Consider the following 13,988-nt stretch of genomic DNA (forward strand, 5'->3'; position numbering starts at 1 on the left):
GGGCAAGACCAATCGTTAAAGAAATCCTGAACACTGACCTGCAACGTCACAACCTGTGGGCAAGAAATATATATATACATGTATATAAATAGATAAGGTGACCAGAAATTCTGGGAGCAAAAGCGGGGGACGTCTAGATCATGGAACGTAGAAGGAACGAGGCTCAGATTTTTTTCAGGCAATATTTCATTCAACAACTTTAGTAAAATATATCACAATGTACACACACACACAATGTACACACACACACACAATGTACACACACACACACAATGTACACACACACACACACAATGTACACACACACACACACACAATGTAGGCCTACACATAATAATTTAAATAATTACACTTAATTCCAGGCCTTCTGATGGACATCTTTCTGTGCGTTCCATTTGAAAGGGTTTAACCTACCGAATAGACCGCTACTCTCTCTGAAAACACTCTACACTGTTTACGTAAAAGTTTACGCTTTTCGCTGTCACATCACTTTTCTAATCAACACGTGGCATCCAAAGAAGTAAGCCGTATGCATACTTCTTTTCGTGTATTTCTGATTCATTTCGTCAATGGCGGAAGATACTTCAAGAGCATTGACATTTTGTTACTCGACAAACAGAACTGCTTGGAATATTGCCGCAATGTTGTGTACAAAATGGAGCCAAAAATGAGCACACGGGTTTTTAAATAAGCTCGTGACTATGGTGGGACATTTCTCTTGAGAAAACAAATGTGATTTCAACGCAGGATTTAATTTAAGTAGTTTCTCCACTGAAGGCTTCAGTTGTAACCACCTGGTCTTTCCATAGTCCGAAATTCCGACGAAGGGTGGCACACACACACACAAAATCGTATAAGGGGAAACAACTTCATTTTTTTTTGTAGGCTCGAAGCATCAATCGACGATGTCAAAAACTTATTATTATTAACCTGCTTCTCTACCTTACTCATTTTGTAAAGGCCAAACCATAGGGCCAAACCTTTAGTAACAGTTCCTTCACATTTGGTTCTAGCACAAGTGTCTTCTTCTTCTTCGTCGTTCTCATTGTTATGTTGGAGTGTTCATATGACTAGACCAATACATGAGATGAACTGTGCAGTGGTTTCCAAAGCAGGGCGCTCTCCATATAGTTTTCTTTCTATTGGGGTGATTTGGGGTCAATGTCTTATACGGGCCTCTTGGTAAAAAGAGCAGTTTTGGAGGACGTGGTCGGCATTCTCTGGTGACACTCCACACGGGCAGATTTCACTGGTTCCAATTTTGAGCTTCCGGTACATGTGTTGTCGCATTCTGTTGTGTCCGGTCCTGAGTCGAAAGATTAGACGTTGGTCTTGTCGGGATAGCTTATAGTAAGCGTCATCTTTCTTGTGATTTGGATGAGAGCTCGTCCATTTCTCATTTATTTTGTTTACAATAAATTTCTTCATTTCTTCTGGATAGAGTGCAGAGTTAATTTGAGAGTTAGTTCTCCCAACATGCTGACGCCAGTTTCTGAGAAGGCAGGCGATGCTGCAAAGTAAAAGCACTACCCATGCCTCTAACACAGGATCCTGCAAAGCTACGAATAGGAAAAAAGGATCAAGAAGGAAACGACCGAAGTCAAAAGATTATGAAACATCTTAAAATAAACGCGTGACGTTTTTGATGAAAGCGGGACATTGGCCATCCCGCCAGGACATTTTATGAAAAGCGTCACAGACGGTCCAAAGTCGGAATAGATTTATAATAATCATGTAATAATTACCAAATTATTTTTTTCCGTTTCTAAAGGCCTACAAACATCATTTACGTGCCTACAAATATGTCATAGCGGTCTTCACTCAGAAAGATAGTAATGTCTTGATCAGTGCATTTTTTTTTTTTAGGTTTTCCGTCTTTTGCAAAACCTTAGATGTGAAAACTATTATTATTTTTTAAAACTTATTTGAGACCTAGATCTAAATTCTTAGGGATCTTTATTTAGAATACATCTAGATCTACCACTTGATTGCTATAGGAGAAATACACGAGAAATACTTCCCCCCCCCCCCCTAATCAGATTCGCAACGAAACAAAAGAAATAATTTAATGTTTTATAGAACATCCGGAATTTTTGCATAAGCAGAGGCTGGAGAGTTCCTATACCATCGATTATTGTTATCTCATTTCCTTTACTTATAAATTTATTGTACAAAAAAGCCGAAATGGATTCGTATGATGTCATAGCTAATCAACCTGTAGTAATTGATAATGTAAGTTTATATTATAATATCTTCTAATAAATCATGCACTACGTAGAATTAGATCTAGATGATAGATTATATTTATAATATATTTTAAATATTTAATATTTACTTTTCTTAATTCTTAGACTTAGTGGTAGTCTTAGACTTAAGTTAAGTTAGACTTAGCAAGTTAGTGAGTTAGTCATTTACTAGTCATTAGTGACACTTTAGTCTAGAGATCTAGTAGTTTAGTTAGACTTAGACTAGATTAGTCACTTTGACTTAGTTAGACTAAGCCTTAGTCTTAGACTTAGACTAAGTGGTTAGTGGTGAGTCAGTGACTAGTCTTATTAAGACTTAGATCTAATTAGTCTTAGAAATTAAGAAATCATATTCAATATAACTATAATAATAATTTATAATAATAATAATTTATAATAATGATAAATCAATTATTCAATATCATAATGATTATTATAATGTGAATATTATCAATATTTATTTGTTAACAGTGCTTTATAAATAAAATTATTATTATTATAATTATTATTATTAGTTATTACTAATTACTCTTAGTCCTAGACTGATTCTCACTACTACTAGATAAATCTACTATTAGTACTATTACTAGTATTGCTATTACTAGTATTACTACTCTTCTTAATTAGTCATTTATTTGATTTTGATTATAAATTGTTAATGTTTATACTATAAAGACTAAATTAGAGTTTGCCAGTTATAAGTTACTAGTTATAGTAGTATACAAGCTATTTATAGGATTAGTGATATTGTTTAAATCATCAATATTATTTAACTCATTATCATTATAGTTATGGACAATTATGTTTATATCTCACAGTACAGTTACAGACTAGTACAGTATAATTATGACATATAATATGCATATATATATATTATATTTATATTTATTGGAGACAGTAGACTATTAGAATAATTAGATCTATAATTATTCTATAAAAGATCTCTAGATTAATTAATTTTAGGCCAGTTAAAAACCCTATCATCTATGCTATGTCATCTGACAAAATCTAATAGACAAAAATAGATTCTGAGATTTAGATCCAGATGTTATTAACTAAGTCTAGAGGCCTCCGGGATGTATTTATAACAAATATATGCTTACTTAGACTTAGGTCCTCCCGCGCCGTTCGCCCCATTGGGCTGCAAGATGTCTCCATAAAGATCTGTCGTTGGCAATGTCTTAAGCCTCCTCCCACCTAGTGTCCACTGTTCTGAGGTCCTCCATGAAGGTGTGGCGCCAAGTAATATGAGGACGTCCCTAATTGCGCTTTCCTCGTATTGGCCTCCATGTCATCGCAACTCTTAGTATATGTAGCTCATTTTGTCGTAAAACATGTCCCGCAAACCTCATGCGACGCTCTGTCACAACCTCACTTGGTGTTCGGCTCCCAGTTCGGCAAAGGAGTTCCTCGTTTGAGACCCGATCTGTGTAATATGCTATAGATATAATATATATGAGTATATATAATATGTCTAGATTTTGAATACTTGTTGATATAATGTTTGCATTAAAAAGTTGTGCAAGTGTTTCCAAACCTACCAGATTGGGAATCACTATGCTCAAAGTTTTCCTGCCTTTATTATCTTTTAATCATTTACATCAAAATTCAAGTGTCTATTCAAAATTTAAATGATTTGTAGGAAATGCAAACAAAAAATTAATATTTTGTATGTCTTTAGGGATCTGGTGTTATCAAAGCAGGTTTTGCTGGAGATCAAGTCCCCAAGTATATTTTCCCTAACTAGTAAGTAATTCAAGGATTTTTTTTTTTGAATATAAGAACATTAAAAAAAACTCACAATTTAAAAAATATTTCTATGTAAAGGGAAAGAAAAAGATGTGGGGGTAGACGGAGTATTATAAGATGATATAACTAAATTATTATCTCTTATTATAAGTTATTATCTCTTTTCGTTCTAAATATAAATTGGTTTAGTAATTCTTTTTTTTTTTCATTTAATTTAAAATCAAAATGAAAATGATCTCTACTAACATTATATACTTCTAATATATAAAGTAGAAAGTAAGGTGTATGGAACCTGGGATGAACGTTCCTTAGATAGTGGTGATCTTAGGATGTATATGAAGTTGCCCTACTAGAGAGTTTACTAGAATTAGGTTAATGAGGCATCTTAACATTCATTTTAACTATTTAAACCCCATAGATGCCATTTGTAATTTTTTAAAAAGTTGAACGAAAAACCCTAGAGCAAAGCCAGGTAAAAATATAATTAGTTAACAATAAGGGCAACATAGAAAAGGTGTTTTAGACTTCATCTAAAGTTCCAACTGTATCTCCTATCTTTGCCAACTGTATCTGACCTTGTATCTCTAACTCCAACTGAATATTATTTTGTATGATTAAACTTGTTTGTTTGTTTTAGTATTGGAAGACCTAAACATGTCAGAATTATGGCTGGAGCTCTTGAAGGGGACATCTTTCTTGGGCCTGAAGCAGAGGTGTGTTTTTAGAGGATAACGATTTTAGGAGAATAAAAACACGAGTTAAAGCTGTTTGTTTTACATTTTAGACATTTATTAGAATACTGATACATTATATTAATAAATTGTGTGCTACTGTTTCACTGACAAATATATATTATATATTGTAGTAACAATACTTGGACAACTAAAACTTGTTTACAATAAAAGACAAAAACTCTAAGGGTGCAAGGTTATTTAGTATAATGATTACATCAATGCTTTTTATTTGTATGTTTTTTATATATATCAATTTAGAATACAGTTTGTAAATACCATTTTATTTGCAGGAACACAGAGGATTGTTGTCCATTAGATATCCAATGGAACATGGCATTGTGAAAGATTGGAATGATATGGAGCAAATATGGCAGTACATCTATTCCAAAGATCAACTACAAACTATATCTGAAGAAGTAAACATATTAACTAGGACTAACAAAAAACATAAAAAAAAATAAAAATATATGCACTCATAGGTCTTTTCTTATAAGGAACTAAGGAATAAGTATTCAGGTCATAATTTCAAATGTTTCATCTTTGCAGCATCCAGTGCTGTTGACTGAAGCTCCATTAAATCCGCAAAGAAACAGAGAAAAAGCAGCAGAGATATTTTTCGAGACTTTTAATGTCCCAGCCTTATTCATATCCATGCAGGCTGTACTTAGTTTGTAAGTATAATTTGTAACAGGTGTTCTTAACCCTTTAGACGCATGTGGTAGTCTAGCCTCTAAGCACTAGAATTGTAATTCCATTTTATATGCACAGTTCTAAAAGAGCTCAGCACTTTAAGGGTTAAATAGCCGTTAGGCAATGTTCAACTCTTACAGCCTCCCTCCCATTAAAACTATAGAATTATAATGTTCATTAATTGATTGTATAAAGAGCTGTTAACCCTTTAGAGAACGTGTGGTACTTGTGCCTCTAAACACTAGCATTGTAAATCCATGTTTTTTTATACTCATTGTAAAAAAGCTCAGCACTTTAAGGGTTAAGGATGCTGTTTACATTTCAGTATAGATACTATGATAAGCTAACTGCATTAAGCACATTTACTTTCTATAACAACTCTTACTAGCTTGCCAATTCTTCTTAGGGTCAAGGTGGGGTGGATACGGATCTCGAAAATGGCTTTTATGTTGTCATAGAAATTTGATGTCTTTGTGAACAAAATTACTGGATAATTGGCGGTGGACATTCCTGCATATGTTTGCTAAAAATAAATAAATAAATGGACGTTCCTGAACATTTTGTGCATTATCTTAAGTAGAGATCAGCCAAGACTACTCCCTTTTTATGTTTTTAAGCCTGGATCTATATCACCAAACCAGAATCTTCCATACCATACCTCTAACTAGATCATGTATTCTAGTCTACACTACTGTTTTATGTTATTTGTTACTGATGATATCAGTCTTTTGTTTTTTTTTTGTAAAGTGGGTTTCATTGATTTAGGTTGGTTTATTTTAGAACTTAAACTCTTAGTAGTCTGATTCCTGTCAATAAAGGAGTTAAAAAAAAATTTGAAAGACTAAGTGTAGGCAGGTAATCGAAAATCAGAAACAAAGTTGGGGGGGCGGGGGAAGAGGTTTTAATTGGCCAGATATAGAGGATGGGTTACGTATTTCATTAACAACATAGCTGCACTGAAAACATAGATTTAAAAATTCTGTAATCACTGTGTTTAAAAAAAAAACTTGGGTACATATCAACAGATATGCTACAGGCCGTACCACAGGTGTGGTATTAGATGCTGGTGATGGTGTGACCCACGCTGTGCCCATCTATGAAGGCTTTGCCATGCCTCATAGCATCATGAGGGTAGATATAGCAGGCAGGGATGTGACCAGGTATCTTCGTCTGCTTCTGAGAAAGGAAGGATTTGATTTCCAGACTTCCGCTGAATTTGAAGTTGTCAGACAATTGAAAGAGGTAATTTATTTAAAAAAAAATATTTTTGAAACCTAAACTAAACTTATTATTAAGTTATATTTCTATTACTATTTAGATTATTCAATTTTTGTTTATAGGATCGTTCAATTGTTTTTATAAGTTGATCTAAATGTAATTAACAATAAAAAAAAAAGTAGTGTGGGCAATTTGTCAGCAGAAGGCTTTGGATTTTATATTGAGAATACCAACAAGGCAAAAAACAAGCAAAGTTAACCAATAATATAGTGGATGAATGCTAGCCGCTACAGTTCTTGGTTTCTAAAATGAACATCTCATGTCTGAATTCTGCTGGAGTCTGGGATTTAAGGTTACCTGACATTTGTTGCAGAAATCATAGACATATCTTTATATGGGTCACATGACATCCTTTACATGGCCACAGATAGGGATGAAATATTATACATGATCTGATGCATAACTCGCTATGCTGGAAGGAAACTTTTCTTTAGTTCTGTTTAAATCCAAAAAAAAAACATTTTGATTATCAGTGTCTTCATATTTATCTACATTCTTTTTTCTTTCTTAGAGAGTTTGCTATTTATCCATTAATCCTCTCAGAGAAGAGAGCATGGAGACAGAGAAAGTTCAGTACACATTGCCTGATGGTAATACAGTGGAGGTTTGTGGTTTTATTGCTCTCAGTTAAATTAACAGTTATCTACTTTCCTTAGTGTTTGTTATCTACTGTCCAAGTTTTTTTTTTTTTTTAGAGTCATTGTAGAATTGTCTTCATAAAAATAATTAATTACTTCACATCTTTTTTATTTCTTTGTATAATAACTGTCTATGTACCATATCCACTTACTGTGGTGTAAGTAGTTCTTTCCCTAGCATAAGTATAATTTAGTAGAACATCAAACTGGAACTACACCAGAGCACGTAACAATTATAAAAATTACACCTTAGTCTGTACACTAGCACCCAAAAAAATAAAATACATCTCAACAGTGTTTTAATATACTATACTTTCTACAGTGTTTGTTATATACTTTCTGCAGTGTTTGTTATATACTTTCTTCAGTGTTATATACTTTCTGCAGTGTTTGTTATATACTTTCTTCAGTGTTTGTTATATACTTTCTTCAGTGTTTGTTATATACTTTCTACAGTGTTTGTTATATACTTTCTACAGTGTTTGTTATATACTTTCTACAGTGTTTGTTATATACTTTCTTCAGTGTTTGTTATATACTTTCTGCAGTGTTTGTTATATACTTTCTACAGTGTTTGTTATATACTTTCTACAGTGTTTGTTATATACATTAAACAGTGTTTGTTATATACATTAAACAATGTTATTTTACAAATGAATAACTAAGACTATTGTATGGTATCTCTTATTTCATTCAGATTGGATCAGCTAGGTTTCGTGCTCCTGAGCTTCTGTTCAGGCCAGACTTGATAGGTGACGAGTGTGAAGGCATTCATGAGGTATTGTCCTTTTCTATACAGAAGTCAGACTTGGATCTGCGTAAAACTTTATACTCAAACATTGTTCTCAGTGGAGGCTCCACACTTTTTAAAGGTAATTACTATTTCCACCGTCAGTAAGTTGTATAGCGGAAGTAGTTTTTTTTTAGTGGTTCAGCCAGCTGTTTACTTACAATGACTTTTCAGTGTAGCAAATATTACTATTAAATTTAAAAAAAATATATGCTACTGAAGCTATAACTATTGTTGCAAATCAATCTAAATTCTGCTATTTTACAGGTTTTGGTGACAGGTTACTCAGTGAAGTCAAGAAATTATCACCAAGAGATGTGAAATTGAGGGTGAGAAAAAATATCATTAATATTTTAAGCTATAGTGGGGAGAATTTGTAGATTCTCTTTGAAAACCTGCACAAATTTACATTATTTAATTTGTAAAAATAATTAAACCCTTGTGTTTTAAGCATTATACTTTTAGTATTAATCATGCAGTTTGTTTGGCCTGTGTTGAAAAGTTTACCACCTAGTAATTTAAATTTTACTGACTAACCTAATTAGAATCTGCATAACTACATTTTGTGTAGACTTTAATTAATATTTAAATTTTTTTAATTAATGCAAACTAATACATAGTGTAATACAAATCTTTGTTCACAGGTATTTACAGTGTGTAAAATAAAAATAGATGTTCAAAAGCATACTTAATCCTGTGCACTCCCAGGGGAGCATAGGGCTGCAACCACACCTCTCCACCGAACTCGGTTCTGAGCAGCTTTCTTCATCTGCTCCCATTTCATTCCAGTACCCTCAGCTTCACTGATGACTGACCTCTTCCAGGTTTGCTTGGGTCTGCCCACTTACCTCTTTCCTTGTGGGTTCCAGTCAAGTGCCTGCCTTGCAACATTGGTAGCTGGTTTTCACAGGCTGTGTCCTATCCAGCTCCATTTTCGTTTTGTGATGTCTTGGGCTATGGGCATTTGTCTAGTTCTCTCCCACAAATCGATGGTAGTTATCTTTTCTGGCCACCTAATTCCTAATATCCGCCGTAGGCATCGTTAACAAAAGTCTGGAGCTTTTCCATATTTGTTTTAGTGACTCTCCAAGTTTCTGAACCGTATAGAAGGACAGACTTAACGTTTGTATTATAGATTCGTATCTTGTTGTGTAGAGAAAATGCCTTAGAGCGCCAAATAGTTTGAAAAATTCAAAAGCATACTTACATATTGAAAAATTCAAAAGCATACTTACATATAATACCTCAAAAATAGAATATCTATATGAAAGTGCACTTCAAAATATAGTCATTGAATAATTGTCTTCACACAAATGATCAATCACATTTTTGTCATCTCTTTGGTCAATAACTGTCTCTGGACCATACTGTGGTGTGAATAGTTTGCTCCCTAGCATAAGTAGAATTTAGTAGAACATCAAACTGGAACTGCACCAGAGCATATATCGATAATAAAACTTAACACCTTAGTCTACACATTAACTTTTGTCAGTCTTTACACTAGCACCCAAAAAAAAAAAAGAACAAACTCTAATGCTTAGATCTGAATCTAACAAGTAAGTATGCAACCTTAAAAAATACATGGGTTTCATGATTTGACTAAGACCACATAATCATCAAGACTCCCTTGAGGTGCAACTTACAAACCTTCCATTCTGAGAGTCTAAGAGCAAGTGACAATGAACTGCAGAAGCCAGGTGCTGAAGTAGTGTGAAATTGTCACATGCTCAAAAAAAAAAAAAGAAATATAACTGTCAAACACGACACTAGACGCAGTTTAACATCATTTTCAGTTGATCAGATAGGCAGATATTGATTGGGAAAGAATACTGAAGTATATTAGGTAGTACAGCATTGAATATCTGCTTTTGACATGTAATCTCTTCTTCCGAAGCTTTTTACACCTAACCCCTTTCAGACCTTGCGACCTCTCAGTTCAAAAGTGCTTTACTACTCATCCACCATGCCTCATTATTACACATACTGTATATTCATTTATTGTATTAACTGTTCCATACTCTTCCTTTTTTAATGAATATTTCCATGATCTTTATTAACAAGTATTAAACTTGTTTGCTTTTCAGATATCAGCACCACAGGAACGATTGTACTCAACATGGATTGGGTGAGGGTGTTTTTTATGTCAATATGGACTTAAGTATATTAGATGTTGAACCAAATGTCATTACTCACAGAGCTGTTACTCCTTAACGTGGAGTTTAAATGAAAATTTAGTACATTTCACTTAGTAGCAACTATAAAAGCTGTCACCTATCTGGAATAGCAAGTCTGATGGTAGGCATAATAAACTAGCCTTAAAAAAAAATCACCATAGTAAAAGAGAAATAAAATCCAATCATCAAGTACTGCTTGCTGTAGAAACTATGTCCTCACTTAGCTAGAATTAGGATACACGAGCCTGATATTTTTTACTCTGAAAGAACAGCCATAGTATAGTGTATTTATTAGCCACGGCCTTGGTGGCAGTGCATGTGCTCGTACATCATTGCATGCTGGTCTGGAAGTAATAACCAAAATAAAAACAACATGACAGTGATAGAACAGGGAAAGAAGCAGCTGAAAGTGTAGAAATGACCATGTCAAAAAACTGTATCTATTTAATATCTTAGTTTCCCTGTGAAAATAAAATTATGAGCTGCTTATAAAGCTCAAAGAATATTTGCTTTGGAATCTGCTTCATGCTGAAAAGCAAAAACATCAATAGAAGTATCAAAAAATATATTAAACCATTGATAATGCATGCCAGTGAATTTTAGAAGCTAAGAATAAATAGCAAAACTTAATATGTGGGAGAAAAATAAAGTCCCTTAGAAAAATTATATGAACAATATAAGATGGGGAAATGGATGGAAAAATACAAATCAACCAAGAATTGTGTAAAATTATCAAAATGGCAATGTGAATTTAAGAAATAAAACTTAGATGGTTATACTGTCTGCAGCAAATGTCTAATTGTAGTGGTGTGAAACGTGATATGGAAGCAGATTAGTCTGAATTAAAAGAGGTGAGAAGGATCTGAATTAAAAAAGGCAGACAAGCAGGCCTTAGACTCACAACAATGAATAGATATTTTAAGAATCTGATTTGAGGAAGAAAAAAAAGTTAAAAACAGAATAGAATAAACATTGAATATGACTTGGTCTACTTAGTGTTCTAAACATTATCAATGGACATAGTGCCCTAAATCTTATCTGAACAATTCCAGTACATGTAAAAATTGAATATTGTTTTTTTTTCTTTCTTTCAGTGGTTCCATCCTTGCATCTTTAGATACTTTTAAGAAGATGTGGGTTTCCAAGCGAGAGTACCATGAGGAAGGGGTCAAGGCCATACACAGAAAGACATTTTAACCTGTTTTCATATTTATTTTAGTTTGGTACCATTCAGCTCTCTTATTTTTCAATTTGGAAAGGTTGGGTGTAGGTGAGATGGAAAAATAAAAAAACAATGTGGAGTCTTGAAAGTTAAGTCATGATTTTGAAGATAGTTCTTTGATCCAGACAATTGTAATTATTACTGTTCTTAAATATTTATTTTCATGAATTTAATGTACAAAAAGAATTAAATTAATTTTCGTTCTGGCAATGCCAGAACAGTCCATGGTTACAAATCTTTGTAATAACAAATACAACTGCATTAGGTATATCTTACTATAACGTATCGTCTATTAAGATTAAATTTTTTAATCCTTTGATAAATAGAAAAATTTGGAAGCTTTACTGCAGTATCTGATTGGGTATAGATGATGCTACACATAAGGCTCTATAGCTGCTTGTGATTTAATATTGTGGTTTCTCTGTCCGTGGTGACATTCTCATTTGTCCTAGACTACTTTCTTGTTAATGCCAGATGTTGTGTTGCCGAGTCCATAGACAATCTGATGCTAAACATGTGTTAGGGTTTTATTATGAGCTGGCAATTCCATTGTTTAAACTGTGACCAAAACACTTTTTTTTCTTTCATTAAAGCCTTCGTAATACCCATTTCAAGTTTTCTCTACTTTGCAATTCCCCTTTCATTTAAAGATACAACAGTTATTGCATCTTGTATATATAAATGTGCAACCTTATTATTTCCAATTAGAAACATTGACACTGGTCTTGTCCTACTGCTTTCTTCTACTATTGGTTGGTGGCTAATGTATCACTATAGTTGAAACCATGGTGTTCCTTTCTTTGCTTTTAAACCTCAGTGTCAATTGAACAACATATGTGTAAACTTTTGTGTTTTGGTTGATGATTGAATGATTGTGTTTAGTTTGGTTCATAAAATGTTTTTGATTGAAGCTGTTGAAATGTCACACAATACTTGTAAGGTGTACAATATGGTAGTTATTTTTGTGTGTTTGTTTTGTAATCTTTCAAAATAAATAGAACACATTGTTTATTAAATGTATCATTTATTCTAATAAAAAAAATGTAGATTTTAAAGAATGGTTTGAAAAAAAAAAAATGTTCTTAGAATCACCACTATATTTTTGTAATGGATAGAAGAAACACAAATATTTGATTAATGTAGCAGAAACAGTCATTGAAAGTATTGTAGTGCAATAGAAAAATGTAACTTTTTTTTTGCTCATTTATGTAATTTGCTTTTTTTTCCCCCTCTAAGTTATAAGAAGGAAGACAATGCTTGTGTATACATTTTTTTTTTCTGACCTGTGCAATTTACTATGGACACTGCCATGATGGATTTCTAACAAAGTGGGACTGTGGCAGGTGTAAAAAATAATCTACTCCCAGATTTCAGGAAGTATATGCTGAATCACTTTGATGGTGTCCCATTTCTTATATAGTCTCTAGGAACAGCTTTGACTGTTAATGATGGAGTATTAAGACCTTTCCTTCCTCACAAGTATCGAGAACCACTCATTCTTATAACTGTTACAGAAATGTATGATAAACAGTATATTAGAAACTTGAAAATGAATTCTTTTAAAATGCTAGTTATGCTTTTATTATTATATTTGTAGACAAGCAACAATTCTATTGTTTCAAGTGCAGTTTTTCAGTCTAGTTGTTTTTAATTAAGAGGAAGGAATACAGTCTGTGAGGTATGAGACATTGTTTTTTCCAAGTGACTATTTGCAGAGCCTAATTTTTTTTTTTTTTAAATCCTTCAATTTAAAGTTTAAAATAACTGCATTTGCAGGAAGTAGCAATGTAATAAGCTTATGACAGTCTAATGAGTCATTGTTCATGTTAAATAAAAAGCATCAATTGAAAGAAAGGAATTATCAATTCTTAAAATACTAGAACTGCAACTGCAGAGTCATGCATTTATCTCATTTACATTATTATTTGTTTTGAATAAATATTTATGAGGAAACTAAAGGCAGTGTAGTCTTCCACCCATTTTAAAGATGATCAAATTTTGGTGTACCAAGGAATGAGAACATTTAACAATGCCATGTACTAGTAAGATATAAAGGCTGCATGTCTTACTTTTATTTTATTTGTGTAGAATATTTTTATTTTGTGCTACAGCTCCTTTCTTTATAATTTGTAAATATTAAATCAACACAAGGAATTGGTCTTGTTCGTTTGATCTTTTCCCATCTTAAGACAATTATATAAGGAGCAAGTTAAAATTTCAAACCAGACATACATTGGCTATAGGTTACAAGATTTAGCTCGTTGTTAACCATATTCTGGTATTAACTTCAAATAAGTTGCCAACTAAAAATATTTTGTGCATCAACCCTGCTGGAAGAGCTTAGAAAATTGATTGCTGTGCTAAAAAAACTATTCGACTTGAAAAAAAAAATTGCATATCAATACTTCCATATTTTGTATTATACACACAAAAATATTATTTAATATTCTTTTTTATGTGGGCAGAT

General features: G+C 32.8%; 1 protein-coding gene across 1 annotated transcript; it reads left to right on the top strand.

Moving 5' to 3' along the window:
- The first annotated feature begins 2,090 nt into the window (after positions 1-2,090).
- On the top strand, positions 2,091-13,675 carry LOC106054295 (beta-centractin). The gene is made up of 11 exons (XM_013210103.2): positions 2,091-2,232; positions 3,928-3,992; positions 4,633-4,708; positions 5,020-5,145; positions 5,276-5,400; positions 6,445-6,661; positions 7,209-7,301; positions 8,033-8,207; positions 8,393-8,454; positions 10,210-10,250; positions 11,394-13,675. Exons 1-11 carry the CDS (start codon positions 2,185-2,187, stop codon positions 11,494-11,496), a joined length of 1,131 nt encoding a protein of 376 aa, XP_013065557.1. The 5' UTR covers positions 2,091-2,184; the 3' UTR covers positions 11,497-13,675.
- The last annotated feature ends 313 nt before the right edge of the window (positions 13,676-13,988 follow it).

The sequence above is a fragment of the Biomphalaria glabrata genome, chromosome 1, assembly GCF_947242115.1.
Source record: "Biomphalaria glabrata chromosome 1, xgBioGlab47.1, whole genome shotgun sequence".
Classification (NCBI taxonomy): Eukaryota; Metazoa; Mollusca; class Gastropoda; family Planorbidae; genus Biomphalaria; species Biomphalaria glabrata.

Coding starts and splice junctions, on each gene's coding strand:
- LOC106054295 (XM_013210103.2), top strand. CDS start 2,185: ATGGATTCGTATGATGTCATAGCTAATCAACCTGTAGTAATTGATAAT. Junction 2,233..3,927: donor AACCTGTAGTAATTGATAAT/GTAAGTTTATAT, acceptor GTATGTCTTTAG/GGATCTGGTGTTATCAAAGC. Junction 7,302..8,032: donor CTGATGGTAATACAGTGGAG/GTTTGTGGTTTT, acceptor TATTTCATTCAG/ATTGGATCAGCTAGGTTTCG.